The sequence below is a fragment of the Gymnodraco acuticeps genome, unplaced genomic scaffold, assembly GCF_902827175.1.
Source record: "Gymnodraco acuticeps unplaced genomic scaffold, fGymAcu1.1, whole genome shotgun sequence".
In the NCBI taxonomy this organism is placed as follows: Eukaryota; Metazoa; Chordata; class Actinopteri; order Perciformes; family Bathydraconidae; genus Gymnodraco; species Gymnodraco acuticeps.
This window is the reverse complement of record NW_022989899.1, coordinates 190,217-208,958: the sequence shown is the minus strand read 5'-3', so window position 1 is coordinate 208,958 and position 18,742 is coordinate 190,217. Positions and strand designations below refer to the sequence as shown.

General features: G+C 41.0%; 1 protein-coding gene across 1 annotated transcript in view; it reads right to left on the bottom strand.

The window, feature by feature from the left end:
- The window catches only part of LOC117540013 (protocadherin Fat 3-like), a 196,562-nt gene that overhangs the window by 38,290 nt on the left and 139,530 nt on the right, over positions 1–18,742 (bottom strand). The window contains 4 exon segments of the mRNA XM_034206402.1: positions 4,086–5,457; positions 5,573–8,301; positions 8,423–8,633; positions 10,053–10,328. Coding sequence (XP_034062293.1) covers positions 4,086–5,457; positions 5,573–8,301; positions 8,423–8,633; positions 10,053–10,328 — 4,588 coding nt within the window.

Sequence of the window (18,742 nt, the reverse complement as noted above, 5' to 3'; positions counted from 1 at the left end):
AAAAAGGAAACCATGTTTCTTTTTCTTCTTTAAGCCTGACAAACACTGGTGTGAAAGAGAACCCGAATACACAGCTGTGTGCTGTTAGTATCTAACCCTCTCGTGGCCAACACAGTCTCACGGTATTTCGTGTTATAGTCACAAAATTCATCTATTGATTCGTGTTCACCAACACGATTTCGTAATTTTTAAAACGATTTTAAAAGCAATGTAAATAATAACAAATTAGAAGGAAAAACAGATTTAAAAAATACAGATTTCAGTATTCTGACACAGAACGATTTTAGAAGCAATGTTTTCTATTGGTAGTATGTTTCGTGACTGCACCAAATAATAACAAATTAGAAGGAAAAAAAGATGACAAAAAAATACAGATTTCAGTATTCTGAGGCTCTGAGTCCCATTTATTTTCCTCGCGGACGGCAAAAAAAACTCAGACATTATACAATTTAAATGGGACCTATCATGCAAAATGCACTTTTGTACGTCTCTTATACATGAATATGTGTCCCCGGTGTGTCAGGGAACTCACCAAGTGTCAGAAAACACAACCCTCTCTCTTTTCCTCCATACCCAAATCTCTAAAAACGGGGCTGCAACGGAGCTGATTATTATTTGAATTTTTCTGACGTCAGAAAAGGGGTGCTCCGCCTATATGGGCAACTCTCCACCTATCATGGGAATGAGAGACCGCTGGAAAGCGCTGGAGACGCTGTAGTACATATGCCAGGCATGTAAGTGGCGCTGTAGTCTGCCACAAAAGCAGAATCAGCCCTTGCAAAAACAGGGCTGGAAAAGAGCAAATAGAGCAAAATGAGGCATGGCTAAAATGCATGATCTGTTTGGTATTTTGAAAAAAAAACTTCAGACATGTTTTATATAGGTATGGCCCTACAATATATGCTTCAAATATAGCATGATAGGTCCAGTTTAAAATAAAATGGATAGGGTTAGGCTTAGGGTAAGATATTGAGTAAGAAAATGTTTTTATGAACCACACAGCTTCTGGTATTCCAAGACCCGACCGGACAAAAAGACGTGGTGCAGACACGAAACATACTACCAATAGAAATACATTTCTTTTATAATCGTTCTGTGTGACACGAAAAAAAGGCGAAAATCGTGTTGGTGAACACGAATCAATAGATACAATTAATTTAGTTACTATAACACGAAATGCCGTGAGACTGGGTTGCTGTGGCATATGTGATATCGTCACATTACGCTGGGGCAGCTGTGGCTGTGAGGGTGAATGTGGTCGTCTACCAGTCGTGATGGTGTTGTGATTCCCAGCCTGACCTGCAGTAAACGTGTCAATGTGTCCCTAGGCATGATACTTAACCCAAATTGCTCCAGATGGCATGACCAACGGTGTGTGAATGTCTCTGCCTCTGTATGAATGTGTGCGGATGGTTAAATGCTGAATTGTGTATGTACAAACAACTAAGATTGATTTACATAATGCAAAACCAAAAACCACAAGTGAAGTTCCACAGGGAAACTTTTACCTGCACAGTGCTAGCATAATATGCTAATGTTAGCACAGCAGGCTAATTGACATTTGATCAGTGACACTATGGCGAGGGCAAAAGGAACTAAGCTTGAAAAACTGTAGGCAAGTTCCTGGTCAGCTACAACAGAAATATAAATGGTTGTGTATGAGACTAAAAAGGTGTGTTTGCATTGTTCCACTGTTGTATGGTGAATGGAAACAGATCCAACATGCTAACACTTAGAGCAGTGTATACCAGCAGTGTTTAAAATATTCCTAATTTGTTAAATAAAAAGAGTAATATAAAAATATTAATGTTGTCCTAAAGGGCAACCTCCGTACCAAGCAATGGGATTTTGTCTGTCTTTCACACTTTCTTGATTTCCATGAAGGTGTGATATCACCAAGGGAACTGCTGAGCCCATAATAAATCTAGCGTAATGTATAATACTGTGAAAAGAGAGCAGGTGATTGCACAATTCAAATAAAATATATTCCCATCTGTCAGTATCATTATCACTATAAATTAAACTGAATGAGGCATTCGTTTCATAGCAAATATGAGTGTGTCTCTCAGTGGCGAACCGTCAGGGCCTTCAAGGTATTCAGAGAATACCCTGGAACACTCAGATAAAACAAACAAAATATCGATTTAATTATAGAAATAAAATGTAATAGGCCTACAATTTAATAAAATGTATATAAAATGAATAAATGAGAATCGTATCTGTGTTGTTGATCTGTAATATTACAGTGTTACTTGATTTGTTTGTCCTTCTCGGACCATGCTACGCATTTCAGTGGTTTTGTGTTAGAAAAGAAAGCAACCAATCAGATCTTGTTCTGGGTGTCTGAGTAGAATATCCTTCAACCAAGGTATTCTACATCCTTGATCGAATGCCCTGGCTGTTGCACTGAATGAGAGCGTACGTTTGGACTGACAGTTTGATCAACCAATCATATATTGATTTGTAGCCAATGGGCGTGTTCTTTCAGAGTTCCCCTCGTTTCCAGGGTATTCTAGAAGGCCCGCTAGTTAACTGGCTCGAGACAGAGGATCTAGATGAATGCGATGAAGCAATTCATGCCGTTTTATTGTTTTTAACGTTGAAATGACAAGTGCAACAGGTGAAGATGAAGTTGTTGCGGAATTGTTGTGAGTACCCTTTTCAAGACGACAATTCAGTGAAAAGACTGACATTATAATGCCGCGGAGGGGGAGGGGGGGGGGGGGGGGGGGGGGGGGGGGGGTCAGCGGCGGGTGTGTGTGTCTACAGAAGGTCCAGTTGTGATAGACACGGTTCGCCACTGGTGTCTCTACATTCTGTCTTGATTTGCTTTGGCACTCTAATATTGAAGAACATGAATTGATACTCTCTTTAAAGTAAAAAAGGTCACGTTCGTCAGTTTTTTTGAAGGCTTATTCGCTTAGTTTTACTGATATATCTGTTATATATATATATATATATATATACACAATTTATTTCTCTCCCTGCACTTCAGAGTAGCTAACTCCTCCTTGCCTCCCTCCTCTTTAACTATCATCTATAAGGTCACATCACTCACATGTCTATCATTCACTAGAGCTGTCTGTCTGATACTTATTACAATGCCATTAGGGGAAGGATTCAAAGTCATTCATTAGCTCTCTATCTCCTGTTGGCAAGGTAGTCCTCTGTCTTAGTCTCCTGGGAAGGCCTCACTCCATTAAAGCTGCCTGGCGTGTCAATGAGCAGCCAGCAAATTAACTAAGTCAGTCCTTTGATCACTTTCCAGATTATTACTGCATTTTCACAATTTACCTTGCCTTCCCTTTTTCTTGTTGCTACTTTATTACTTATGTATGTCTTTATGTAAAACAACTGATCTCCATATCTATTCAAAATGCAAAAGATAACATTCAACATGGTTAAAGCAGCTTTCATTACATGTGCTGCAGTTTTTAAATCTACTCTATTTATTACTTCATTGACATCTAGAGAACTGCAACTGGGTAAATGTCACAGGCTGTTTAATGCTAATACGCCATGAAAATATCATCACATATTTCCTGTTTCTCACTCAACAAGTCTGATACTGTAGCTTGGGTAAACCACTTGGCCAAGACATCAAGAAAACACAATTCAGCCATTTTAGATTGCAGATGAGCCACGATACACAGCCCAGTATCCCAACAAATTCAGTCCATGTGTCTAAATCCTAAATGAAGGTTGTGGTGTTCTGGGTGAAGGAGGCGTATTTACAGGGTCAGATTTTCCTAAAATAAATCAGGTTTTTATTGCTTCAATTAACTGCAATTAGCATTCAACCTTTCTAACCTTAGCTACGATTGTCCCTTAACCACACTTTAACAAACGTTTACTTGACATAAAAACAAACTGTTCCTAATGTTAACAACACAATAGGATCATGCAAAGATAATGTGGAAAGTAAGAAGTAACAAACCAAAACAATGGCCTTAGATGGGATACAAAAAAAAAAAAAAAACTTAATGAGATATGATCCTGGGATATGTAGAATCCTTAAATATCAACATCTTTGTCTGCTCATATGGTTTAAATGCAATGACAGACATTTAGGCATTGGTACTCACCAGTGATGTGGTAGCTGACTTGACGGTTAACAGCAGAGCTGTCATCATCTCTGGTGTTCAGCACAGCCACCACCTGGCCTGGCGGGTCGCTCTCCTGAACTGAACCAAAGTAGCGTTGCTCCAGGAACATGGGCGGATTGTCATTGATGTCTGATACTGCTACGGTCACAGTGATTGTACTGGAAAGAGATAAGGTCTCCCCAAGGTCAGAGGCAATCACTGTGAATGTGTAGGATGGATTCGTCTCGTGGTCCAGGTCCTTGCGTGTGGAGATCCAGCCTGTGTTACTGTCAATGCTAAAGGTTCCAACCAATGCGTCTGATTCCGCTTCTGACTGGATTAATGTCCCAAGACTATATGTTACCTGGCCATTTGCCCCTGAGTCTGGGTCTAATGCTTGGACTTGAATGATTCTGGTTCCAATTGTCATTCCCTCCATAACTGTGGCCTCATATGAATTGGCTTCAAAAGCTGGTTTGTTGTCATTTAGATCTAAGACTTTGATTTCAATATCAACAGAAGTGACAGAATCCAGCTTAGCCTGTTGTACAATGGCAGTGACTTTGAAATGGTAACCTTTTATCACCTCATGGTCCAAGGGTTTATCAAGCTTGATCACACCTGTATCCTTTTCCACCACAAACATCCCATCTTGGTTGTTTTCTCCCGTCTCTCCGTTGACCAGGGCAAAGGTAGCTGAGAGCAAGGCATGCCCAGGAGAAGTGTTAAGGTGCACCGTCCCTATGGCTGAACCTATGGGGGTATCCTCTGGTAGGCTAAATAAGTATTGATGTTGGCTAAAGGAAGGAATGAAGGCATCTGGAGAAAGAACATGGATGTAGACAGACACTAAAGAGTGCCGTACTGGATTACCTCCATCAACTGCCTTCACAAAAAAAGATAAAACGGAGTTCCTCAAGTGGCTGAAGCTGCCTTTAGTCACCATCCATCCATTGTCTGGGTCTATCTCCAAAATGTCTACCACAGGGACATGGGCCTCACTGTAAAGTGAATATGTTACTTTGGCATTCGTGCCATCATCAGAATCATAAGCCTGAATTTGTGTCACCATAAACCCTTTAGCTACAGTAGATTTCACTGAAGCTCGGTACTCGGTAGCACGGAAGCGAGGAACATTATCATTATCATCCAACAGAGTAACGTGTACTGTACAGTAAGAGACACGTCCTCCTGAGTCCTGGGCTGCCACTGTCAAAACAATGTCCTTATTGGCTGGGTCCTCACGGTCAAGCTTTTCTACAGTGGTGATCTGGCCATTTGCATCAATGTTAAATTGGTCGTTTCCCACATCATTTACAAATGAAAAAGTGATGTGACCAAACACTCCAGGGTCTGCGTCCGTTGCCTTTACCTGCAATGAAAAAGTAAATGCAGAGATGAGTATTTTAGAATTACACTTATATGTTAGTATTGTTCCACTATACAATTGAAAATAAAATGTCTAAAATAATTTCAATAACACTTACTTGTATAACTTTGGTTCCCACAGCAGAATTTTCTCTTAACTCTGCCTCGTACATGTTCTGTCCAAACACAGGACTAAACAGGTTGGCCCCCAACACCTTGACATGAACCTGTGCGGTGCTGGTGAACACCCCATCAGACACTGACACGTTGAGGCTGTAGGCAGGCTCCATTCTTTGCTTAAGGTGGCTGGACAATGTGATGACTCCTGTTTTTTTGTCCATCATAAAGTTCATTCTTTCATTTCCTGACAAAATGCTGTATTCCAACTTGTCAAAATCAGAGCTGTCGGCATCTGAGGCCTGAACACAGGTTACAAAGTGACCCCTGGGTGCTAACTCATTCACATATGCCTCATAGAGTAGCTGATTGAAAACTGGTGGATTGTCGTTCATGTCATTAACTACAACTATGACTGATACTTCACTACTCAATGGGGGGAAGCCATTATCAGTGGCCCTGACAATGAAGTCATACTTCTGGACGAGTTCATGGTCCAGCATACGCGCTGTCAGGATTAATCCACTGCTGCTATCAATATGAAAGTAGTCTGTTCTGTTGTGCACATCTGAGAAGATCTGGTAACGAACAACATTGTTTTTATCTGAGTCTTTGTCAGCGGCAATAACTTGAAGTGCTGGAGTTCCAATCATGGCTGTTTCCGACAAAATGACCCTGTAGGACATTTTTTGGAAGATTGGTAGGTTATCGTTTACATCCTGGACAACCACATTTACAGCCACCTCAGCACGGGCACCGGTCAGATAATCTGTGGCTCTGATGGTCAGATGATAAGACGATGCTGCTTCGTAGTCCAAAGAGTGGATGACGCTTACGACTCCAGTATCAAAACCAATGTCAAACTGTAAAGATGGGTCTCCATCAACTATGGTGTAGATGATGCTTTGACCTTCAGGACTAGTGGCATTGATGCCGAGAATAGGTGTCTGCACAGCAACATCCTCGTTCACAGAAACAGAATAAAATGGTTTGTCAAAGACAGGCATGGCTTTGTTGACAACTGTGATGGGGAACTCTATGGTAGATGAGAGGGGTGGAAAACCACCATCTCTGGCATATATCACCATCTGATATTCCATATTAGACAGGTCAGACTCAAAAGCCCTCTTGAGGCTTAGACCACCTGTCAGCTGGTTGATATCAAAGTGATCATGGTTGTCCTTTAGATAGTAAGACACCTCTCCATTAATGCCTTTGTCCCCATCTACCGCCATGACCCTGAAAATGGGTGATCCTGGCTCAGCTTCTACTTGAACAGCTGCATAATAAGGCAGTCCAACAAAAACAGGGGAATTATCATTTATGTCCTCAACTTGGACTCTGACCATAACCCTTGCCACGTGCAGATGGTCGTGCTCCCTTCTGGCCTCAACGACCAGTTCATAGAACTCTTGCTCTTCACGGTCAAAGGGTATACCTGTGGTTTGGATCACACCAGAAGTTGGACGAATTATGAAACTTGTCCCAGCATTTAACAAGGTGTACTTCAATGGTTCATTTAGACGGTTTCCCACAGCGTTGACAACAGCCACTTTGGTGATATTAGATACATTCTCTTGAATAGATGAAGAGTAAAGGCTCTGAGAGAAGCTGAGACCAGAGTCCAGAGCCTCTCGGACCAGAATGGTAACTAAAGATGTGCTGGAAAATGTCCCATCGGAAACTTTGACACTGAAGCGAAAACGTTCTTTGGAGAAGTTGTTGTTTTTGACTGTGATGACTCCACTGGAAGGTTTGATGGCAAAGTGCTCCAGCACGCCATCAGTCAGAGAGTAGGTGAGCTCTGAAGGGACATCTTTGTCGGGGTCTATGGCTGAAACCTGCAGAGCTTCCACTCCCACATAGGTGGGAAGTAACAGTACTGTCTCATAGGCATTCTGGGTAAAGCGAGGTGGTGAATCATTTGTGTCAATGACTTGTATTGTGACCTCTGTTGGACTGTCTGCTGTCAACTGTGGCCTGCCATTGTCCCTCACATGGACATGGAAGTGGAAGGTTGCAAATGTCTCATGGTCTAGATTAGCAATTGTTCTGATGGATCCAGTCCCAGAGTCCACTGTGAAGAACATTTTTGCAGTGTCCTCGACAATCTGGTAGACCAAAAGAGCATTTTGGTTGTGGTCAGTATCAGTGGCCTTAATTACGAGAGGTGAATCATCTGAGTTCAGGACCACGCTGTTGACTGGTGCTGCCTCGCTGATGCTGCCATGATAGTGAAGCTGCTGGAAAACTGGTGGGTTATCATTCTCATCCACTACCTGGATCAACAGAGTAGCATTGGAGGCCATGCCAGCCATGTTTGTAGCCTGGACTATCAAGGTGTAAGATGCTGTAGTCTCATAGTCTAGAGTCTTTTGAGTAGTAATCACTCCACTGTACTGATTTATCTGAAAGACACGATCTGCGTTGCCCTTCTTTATGTCATAAGTGAGGGTGGACTGGCTGACTGCACTGACTGTGTTGACAGAGGTCCCAACCACAGCGTTTTCTGTGATTTCAGCATGGTATTCAGGCTGGGGGAACTTTGGTCCGGCATTATCAGAGAGAGTGACAGCTATGCGCACTATAGTGGTGGTGGACAGGGGAGGAGAGCCATTGTCAGTGACTCTGATGGTAAGAACATAATGGCCTATGCTGGACAAGTCCAAGTCCCGTGCAACAGTGATTATGCCCAGAACTGGTTCAATATGGAAAGCATTTCCAGTGTTTCCTGTTGGAAAATCAAAAACAGTTCTATCAATGTAGTGGTTAATAGGTAGGGTAATTATTTATAAAGTATTTTTAAAAAATCAAAGTACAAGAGCAAGTATTTTGCTTTCAGAGGTGCGTACCTGCTTCAATGGAGTAGTGTAGCTCTGCATTCTCGCCCTTGTCTTTGTCCAGGGCTGTAATCTGAACCACAGCTGATCCCACTGCTGCTGATTCGTAGACTGAGCCTTCATAAAGCGCACTGGTAAAGATTGGTACATGGTCATTGATATCTTCCACTTCTACTAGCACACGAGCCAGGTTCTTTCTGTATGGGAACTCTTGGTCCTTTACCTGTGAATTAAAAAAAGAAAAAAAGGCATCCTTTGAGGTCACTACAGAGTGTACCATCTGATTATCATGTAACTTAAGAATTTCAAATGTGCACAGTGACATCATTGTCCAAAACCAACATTGAAAATATCACAACACCAGAACCTTCGCGATTACACTTTCCTTTGCCACATGCATTTCCCAAAATGTCACATTGTTAAAAATGTTGGCTTCGTGTTTGATAAGCAAATCAGTATAAACGTATCCAATGTCCTGTCCTTTGATTAATGTAGATTAGGGCTGAAAGATATATTGTTTTAGCTTTGATAGTGAAATCCGCATCTTTGCAATAGCCCTGTAAACCTTACTAAAGATGAATGAGTTTAACCTCAAAATAATATTCCTATTTTTTTCTATTACGCAATATAAACTGCAGAAAAACAGTTTGCAATTTCAGTTCTCCCTAGTCATACTGCTACCGCATGCTAATTAGCTTCCGTGCAAATGTATGCGTTCAAATATAATGATAGCACAGACTTTTAGATTGCTTCTGGCTCGCCCGCTTCTCTACATATGAGACACAATTTCTTCTTTTAAAGGGCTTCTCTTGTCCTATCCACTCAAGACTTATAACTAATAAGAGTATAATAACCACAGACCCGGCATTGGTTATTGAAGTTGCAAGAAAATCAAAATGTGTTCTTCATCACCATAGTAAAACATAAAAAAATCACTGCGCTCTCCAGATATTTGTCAATAAAACAGATCCCCATTCTGGTGTAGGATTAGTGTATCAGGTCCAACTACTGTAGAAGCGCTTTAGTGCTTCAGAACTGGTGTCTTTTGGCTGTTTTACTCAAATACAAGCCCATTGAAAGAACTAAGGTTTAAAGAGTCAACTTTACATACTGTATTGAATATCATACAAGTATTATAACAATATCGAACCGTGTGATCATTGGATCTCCAAGACCTTCAGTTTAGTACACAACTTGCTTCAGTTCAGTCATCCATGTCTTGATATTTATATTGTTGAATTACAATACAATTAGGACTACATGTCTGAACATGCAAAACATACTTTTTAAATGTAAGTTTGATTTCATGCCTCAAGTTTGTTTTGACTGCTACAAATTTCAATTGTGAGCCCAAGGAAATAAATATCAAATCATGAATTTTGTGTACCAACATACCTCTATTCTGCAGCAAAACAAATAATTACAGCTTGCAGCTTGTACCTTTAATTGCCTGCTGCTCAAAATGGTCTGGGAACCACCAGCATGATAAATTAAACAAGGACTGAATGACCTTAAAATAAGAACATATTTCTATTGACACAAGCATGCAGACAAGACTGGATCCTCTCAGTGGAAAATATGGCTCAAAGAGTCACAGCTGTTATCATGAGATCCTAAATAAAAGTAAATGGCAAACACTTACAAGGACAGTCAGGATGTGCTGGGCGCAGGCCTCGTGGTCCAGCCTCTGGGTGGTGTAGATAGTACCGAGGCTGGAGTGGATGCGGAACAGACGCATGCTACTGGGGTCTATGGAGCTCTGCAGAGAGTAGGTCAGCTGGTGATGCTCATCCCGGTCCGACGCCAGAACCTGGACCACTTCAGTGTCAGGGGGCGTGTCTTCAGAAATAGTGACATCATAGGTCGGTTGGGAGAATATGGGAGTGTTGTCGTTGTTGTCCATAATGGTGATGTGAACCTGGAACATTGAGAAATTAAATTGAAGAGATGAATGAGCAAATACATCATTAACAGAGTTATGAATATTTTATGTTGGCAGGGAACATTTTGTCATGTTAAAAACATTTCCTCCTCATGTTAATTACAATGCCGAATTTGTTGTACACCAACAACCAAATTGTTGAGACACGAACATGCTTCATATAATCATCAGTGGCACATTTTTAGGTAGGAGGGCAACATTCCCGTAAGCTTGTATGAACAAAAGACCTTTTTTCGGGCATTTAACCAACCATTAATTTAAAGAAAAACATTGACTTCGAGATGAGGGAGCCCCAAAGGGCTAAAATGCTAACTCTTTTACGGAGTTAGTGCTCATTCCTGCACCGCTGAATTTGTAGGAGATAGGGTTATGGAATCTGTTCTCAGGAACTTCAGTTGTCCGCATCTCTTCACCATTATTGTTTAATCACAAACGTCTGTTGTCAGACATGCTATAGTGGATTCAGATATTTCTGTACAGTAGCAGGAAACCACTGGAATAATCTCTCTTCTTGAGCTTGTGCTTTTGTATGGTCTGTCATTACAGGTATCCAAGAACTTGAGATTTTATTGCTGTGTCAAGAGGGCTGAAGTGTTTCCCTCAGAGAGCGACATAAAGGGTATTTTTGCACAACTATTTTACCCTTTTTCGAACATTCATACGAGAGACATTTAAGAAAAAAATCTATATGTATTTTAATAGGATTGCTGCATTAGTGTATTCAATTATATAGTCAATGTAAATAGCTGTAGTGCTTTCTTTGAGAGGTCAACTATAGGACATATTGTTAAAAAAACAAGCTTTCTTCTTCACAACACTCATATCACTGCACTTCTTGTTGTGCTAATGGAGTGATGTATCGGAGTGTAAACTGAGCAATCATGAGCAGAGTTGAGAGTGTGCCAGGGTGCAGATTGCACAGGAGTCACGCAGAGTGTTTCGGGTTGCTGCGTGTCATGACTCATGGAAAGTTCCTGAGTCACAGATGACTGGTGATGAAACCCAGCTTGAGTCAGGAAAAATAGAACGAGAGGCAGAGAGCGACAGGACATGAGGCCAAGAGCAGAGACACAAAAGGAAATTAAAGCAAGAGTACATTTTATTTCATTAAAACCCTGAGGCGAAGCTGCGCCGTAGCAGTATGATGAAGCAAAGAGAACATGAAGGAAAATAAATGATAGGTTTATGATTGCACACATCTGACAATTGATTATTTACATTTATTAGGCATTTAGTCTTTCCTTCCCCATTAGGATGTAATTGCCAGGTGCTAAGATTGATTTTCAAAAGGTGACATATTGTGGAAAATGTGATTCTTAATGCCTTTTTCTTTTTTAAAACTCTTTGGTCAAGAATGTGAAGCCCAGTGTTGTGCTTATTACTGAAAGATATTTAGTTACAGTTACTTTTTTACTATATTAAAAAGAAATCCAAATTACTGGACTGTTAATTGTTACATTTGCATTAATGTTTTATGCATACTTGAAAGTCCATTTGTAATTTGTTGCTAGCTTTCATTTCAGTACTGTTGCAGTAGTTGGATCAGGTTTTATTCTCATTTGAAACCAGTTGCCAGAAATTGGCTGGATGTGGTCAGCCGGTCTGCATTGCTGCTGTATAGTGTGTAAGTAGATGTACTTTGGCCCTGAAGGTACTTCATGGTGCTTAATAATGCCTGGGTAAATAAGATTACCCCAAATCTACAAAAACCTCTTGACCAGAAATGTCCAGAAACTCTGAGTTTAGCATTATGCAAACTGTGGAAATGTGTCTGTGGGTTCAGGTGAGGGGCCGGGGCTGGAAGCCAGGGACAATAGGATACAAGCTGCTGCTACAGTGAGGCACTTAGCAGGGGGAAGAGGTCAGGATCTGCTGCAGTCTAGCTGGGGACAGCAGAGAACATGCCCAGTAGGAGAGGAGGAAGGCAGGCTGGAGCAGAGTCTGAAGTCTTAACCCTTCTGATTTGTCTTTAGCAATGCTGCCATGTTTGAAGATGTCAGCAATGAACTTGGCAAGTTATTAAATTGGTCAAAAAGAAACCTATGAAATAAGAACTAGATTATTATACGTGTAGATTATTAACCCTAATCCGGGTCCTGCGGGAATTATTTTCACGAAACTGTGTCTCAGGGCTTCTTAATATGTAAAAACCTATTAATGTGTCATACCCATTTAACGGGAAGAAACTCAGCTAACTGACGATACAAACCATTTTTACCGAAACAAAACACAAGTCTCACAAGAAGCGTCTAAATGAGCCATGAGCGAAAAAATGCTAACGCACTTAGCACAGAACTCAAGGTAAAAATACCCTTATTACTTATCGTAACTGCACATACAAGATATTTAGATTAAAGCTGAGATTCCACAGATTATATAGGTATTAGTATCATCACTGAGCGATCAGAACTTGTGACAGGGGAAGCAAACACAGACATCACAACACATAGCTTTACGGAGCATTCATGGGAGATCGTCTCACCTAGGGCTGTGCAATTAATCGTATTTTAATCGCGATTACGATTATGGCTTGTGACGATTATGAAAACAGCATAATTGACAAAATACGATTATTTTGCTGGGTGTGCTTTCGCCCCTCCCTAAAAGCCCACTCGGCCACGTGGGAGTGACATGTGTTCAGCGCGAGCGAAGATGTCAGAAAAAGAGCAGCAACTCGTTAAAAAGAAGGGTCGCGGGGAGATTCCTAGTCGATCGCGAGATGTGTCTAAAAATAGAACAACAATATTCTGTTTTATCGTTAATGTCCTGTAACATAATCTTCCTGTGCCAGAATAATGCACTTGAACGCATCAAAGCTTTGTGATTGGCCGGCGTGGCTGGTGGGCAGTGGGCAGTGCAGTGACAGTCCGCACACACACAAGACCGCAATTATGGCAGAAGCAAAAAAGCCCAAAATATATAATTTTCACTCCGAGTGGGAGGATGATTATTTTTGTATCTATTCCAATTCAAAGTCCATCTGTCTCATCTGCAATGCGAGTGTGGCTTTATTGAAGAAGGGTAATTTAGGAGCGGCATTTCAAAACAGTGCACAAACGCTACGAGACGGAATTCCCTCCTAATTCTGCCCTACGCTCCAAAAGGGGAGGGGCCTGAAAGGACAGCTAAATGCACAGCAGTCCATTTTCACCAGGCCCAACAACAAGAGCAAGGCTGCTACCAGAGCATCTTATCGTGTCAGGCACGTTCTTGCGAAACACATGAAGTCTTTCGAAGACGGCGAAGTTATGAAAGAAGCTTTCCTGGAGGCTGCGACGCGCTTTTGGGGGACAGTAAAAATAACAGAAGCATTTCAACAGGTTTTTGATATAATAAAAACTCAAGTTAGATACCGTTATTAATCAGCTGTAAGTTTGAGTTTGTTTGAATTTATTCATTATAATTATTGTACAACATGGTATAAGAATGCAAACATTAAGATCTGTTCTGTTTAAATTGATTATAGTCTATTATCAATTCAGGTTAAGAAACTAGTGTTGCTATTTTAAAGGCATTTCTTTTATACTCTACTAAAATGCAACAAAAAAAGGGTTTGATTATAGAATCAAACCCTTTTTTTGTTGTATAAAAGTAGTATAAAAAGAAATGCCTAATGCCTAATGTTGTATTTTTTATTGCACTTTTGCTGCAGCAGATTCCTGTGTAGCTTCAGATCTGAGTTGTCTTATTAGTAAGCCTCATTTATACTTTTGTAGCAACACTATTTTTATATAATGGCAAAGAAAGGGTTCAGAGTCTTTTCTTTTTTTCCTGTGTCATATGTGGCAGCACTGCCACAAGTTCCTCTTCAGAGAGGGTCTTCAGTACAGGTGGCAATATCGTCACCTGCCTGCGCTCATCTCTGAAACCAGACCATGTCAACAGGCTGGTGTTTCTTGCAAAACATCTTTAAGAGATGACATGAGCAGCCCTACCAGCATTTGCCATGGTGGCCTAAACATTTTTATTTGGTCTTAAATTGTAGTTCAACATTTATTTCCTGTTACTTCTGGACCATGCCGGTTGGCCAGCCTTCAACGTTTAACTGAGTGGAATAATGAATATGTTTTACCAAAATGTTGGCTATATGTTAAGGAGTTTTCAGTAGGTTGTGACAGTGCACTGCAACATATTGGATTTAATTTATTTTGGTCTAATTTATTTTTATTTATCATATTAATATATGTTTAGTATGGTTTTGGAAGTGCGCTCCAACATATTTGTTGATCTTGTTTATTGGTAAAATATTATTTGTTTTAAAGTTCAATAAATGGTCAATGAATAATCGTCAAAATAATCGTGATATCAATTATTGACCCAAATAATCGTGATTATGATTTTTGCCATAATCGCACAGCCCTAGTCTCACTTTAGCTGTTATTCTGATCAAAAGTCGTGTTCAATGGCATTAAAACGATAAAAACGCTGCTGAAGGTTAATCCAATGGTTAATCCAATGTGTCTGTGTCACTTTGAAATGATTACTGATAATCCATCATTCCATTTTTATGTTAAAAGCAGAGATTTGATATTAGCTGCTAATGATAGCCACCACAGTGTATCGCAGCTTCCGGTTCCTTGGTTATTCTGGCTGCGCATCACTCATTCACCAATAGGTAATGTTTAGATGGATTTTAGGAACTTCCCTTTGATTCTATTGGCTCAAACGGTTAAAAAGAGAGGAGGGCCAGAGATATGAAAATGCACCCAAATGACCCCAGAAGTGGTTTTTGTTTTTCTAAATCTCTCTACAAAGGTCAAATGTCACTTGTTTTGCATCAATCTTGATACAGGGTACTTATTATATGTTATAGTTTGGATTCCTAAAGCTTTTAGTCTACCTTACCATCATCCAAGGGTGGTTTTCACTATAAGTACCTTTCCTTTTTGGACGGACACTATAATTTACATTGTTTTACTGTGTTCAATCTGAATTTTCTTTAAAATAAAAAAAATCTATATTGATTCTGACTCTTCTACATCCAACTCACAGGTTTATCATTGCTTTGAGAAAAAAGATTATTGCATTAACCCTTTTAGAAGGGAAGATATGGTCATTTGTTCTGGGAATGTCATTTTAGAGCCTGAGACCTGAAAAACAGGCTCAGGGCTTAACAGGTAGAGTTTATGTTGTATTGGCTTAATGAGAACAAATCCATCATCAAGTGATTCTGTTTTTCCTCTAGGAAGTTTCTTCCTCTATGGGTTCCCACAACACATGTTAGAGTTTTTGGAAGCAGTGGACAGCTGTACTCCTGGGTCAGGAAACAGTTTTGAGATCACGCTATTGAAATGGGGTTCAGTGCGCTTCAAACAAAAGGCCTGTCAGATCGAGTCATGTGAAACACTTTGCTCTTACGCCCACTTTCCAAAGTTTACAGGCAGGGGCGGACTGGGACACAAATTCAGCCCGGGACGTTCAGACGCACCGGCCCACACCGGGCCGCCACCCACACATGCGGGCCACCCTTGTAGCCTACAGATAAATGATACATCTACTATGCTCATATACTGTATACTGTTATGGCTAGATTCCCCAGAGTCAAGCCATAACATAAAAGAGAAGGACAACAGGAGTAAGGTGCAAAATGAAACCTTCCTTTAGTTAAGGTTTCTTAAAAATGTCCGTGTCATGTGTGAAGTGTGTCAAAGTGGATATGTAGGAGTCAGTACAATAGTATAGCAAATGGGGTATAGTCAAAAATGGTTGCCTGTGCCTGGCTGTAAACAAAAAGAAGTGCCAATGCACATGCAGCTCAGACATTCAATCAATGCCATGTGGTCTAACCAACAAATTATTCTAATAGTCATTATGAGAGCACTTGTCCAGTATTAAATAAACAACTTCAAGGAATACAATATCATGCACAGTAATGTCAATCACTAAAATGAATGCAATAGTGAATTGGCCACACATCTCTGTGTCCTTATTATTGAATATTAATATTATTGAATATTAATATTATTGAATATTAATATTATTTCATATAATTATTTAAAATTATAATATTAATATTATATAATTTAACTTGGAATATCATGAGCATATGACTCTATCCTAATGCATCTAACTGTATGCACAATATAATAGTCTGGCCAGCCCTGCAGCCCGTTCTAGGTTCTGATTGGCTGTCCAGGTTGTCAATAACACATCGCTAAACTTTTTTCTTGACGGTTTTCTCAATCAACTAATGCTATTGCTAACAGTAACATAAATGAACACAGCCCTGCACACTGCACCTGCTGTCATTATATGCCGGGTCTGTGGTTCATCATCTTCCTTTTCATTCTCCTCCTTATTACTGCGACTGGGAGCGGGAGCCCTTCTACTAAACAGCTCTGTGATTTTCGAAAATGTTCCAGCATCTTCGTGTAGCAATTTTCGTTTTTTCATTCTGGCTTTTTCAGCCCCACCCTTTCTTTTTTTACTGTTCTCCATCTTGTCTTTCTCAATTTCGCTAGCTAACTTACTGATCAATCATCAAACGAAGCTAGGGAGCTTGTCTGATGAGTGGACCTCGCGGGCCTCGCCCTCTTTCCAATTGGAAGAGACGACTCATCTCTCCCGGCCCAACCCCTTCAGTTAATCTATTATCCTACTTTCGAAAACATAAGATTGACAAGTTTGACAACCTATCAATTGAATGCTTTTCCGATCGTATCCGATCACTAAATAAAGCGATCCACGTTCACTCGTATACATGGGCCAAGCATTAAGCTGATTACAATTTCACCTGTACCGAAGTGGGCCGATCGGAGTGGGGCAGTGGGCCGCGTCGAGTGGTCCGACCGGCCCACTTCGGTACCGGGCTACCGGCCCATCGGGATTCGTCCCGAACGTCCCGATGGCCAGTCCGCCCCTGTTTACAGGCGTACAGAGGTGACAGAGTAAGGTTTGAACCTATTCTGTTTTCTCATTCTTCAAACAAGTATTTCTTGTGTTACTTTTCTTTTGAACACCCCTGAGGAGAGACAGTCTGTAACTGTGCGCCATTACCCGCATTTGTTCAGTTCACCGTGTCAACACAACAAAGACATCGAAAGACACAGAGTTCTTGGAGAGACAACAGGGAGGGTGTTTCAGGAGAAAGGTACAATGGCAATCATTTGCACTGCCTTCGAGGCCATTTCAAACAGGCAATCATATGTTGACCTTCAGGCACAATGGAGCGTGAGATGGGCCGGAGAATCGGAGCAGCGGGAGCGGTACTGCAGTCGCTTTACCGCACCGTTGTGACGAAAAGGGAGCTGAGCCAGAAGGCAAAGCTCTCTGTCTACCGGGCCATTTTCGTTCCTACCCTCACCTATGGTCATGAAGGATGGGTCATGACCGAAAGAACGAGATCGCGGATACAAGCGGCCGAGATGGGTTTTCTCCGCAGGGTGGCTGGTGTCTCCCTTAGGGATAAGGTGAGAAGTTCGGTCATCCGGGAGGGACTCGGAGTTGAGCCGCTCCTCCTTCGCGTCGAAAGGAGCCAGTTGAGGTGGTTCGGGCACCTAGTTAGGATGCCACCTGGGCGCCTCCCTAGGGAGGTGTTCCAGGCACGTCCAGCTGGGAAGAGACCAAGGGGTAGACCTAGGACCAGGTGGAGGGATTATATCTCTTCGCTGGCCTGGGAGCGCCTTGGGATCCCCCAGTCAGAGCTGGTTGATGTCGCCAGGGAAAAGAAAGTTTGGGGCTCTCTGCTGGAACTGCTACCCCCGCGACCCGACCACGGATAAGCGGGAGAAGATGGATGGATGGATGGACCTTCAGGCATTTTTGGACGGCACGTTTAATGAGCAAAACCCTATGACCTGACTTGGTCACATGACATTAAAGCTATTGAAAACAATTCTGAATTTTCAATAGATTATTAATATAAAATATAAAAGATACTACAATCCAATTTGAATGAGGATTGTCCTTCTCGTCCAGCACATAAAATTGAAGCAAAAACAAATCTGGATTTTCACTAAAATATTCATATAAAATAAAATAAAGAACACTAAAATCCATTTAAAAGAGGTGTGTTCTACTCGTGCAGCGTATAATTAAATTGACCTAGACCACCTTGTTGTTGTTTTTTATTCGAAAATATGCTAAAAGTAAAAAACTTAATATAGAGTATTGTCATTAATTAGAAAAATAAAATCCAATTTAAAGATGTGTTTCTCTTGTCCAGTGTTGCGATATCAAAGCTGTTTTCATTTGGATTTATATGGTCACATGACATGGATCTATTGAAAATAAAATGTGTTTTATTGCCTTACTCATGACTCTCTAGCAACTGATTCTAAGTTAAGATGACAGCACACAAAGTACAACTTTAGGTGTGGGAGAAACCAACAGAATAGGTAGAAAGTTCCAAACCCTTAGCAAAAACGAAAGATCAAGGGCTACGTTGAAAC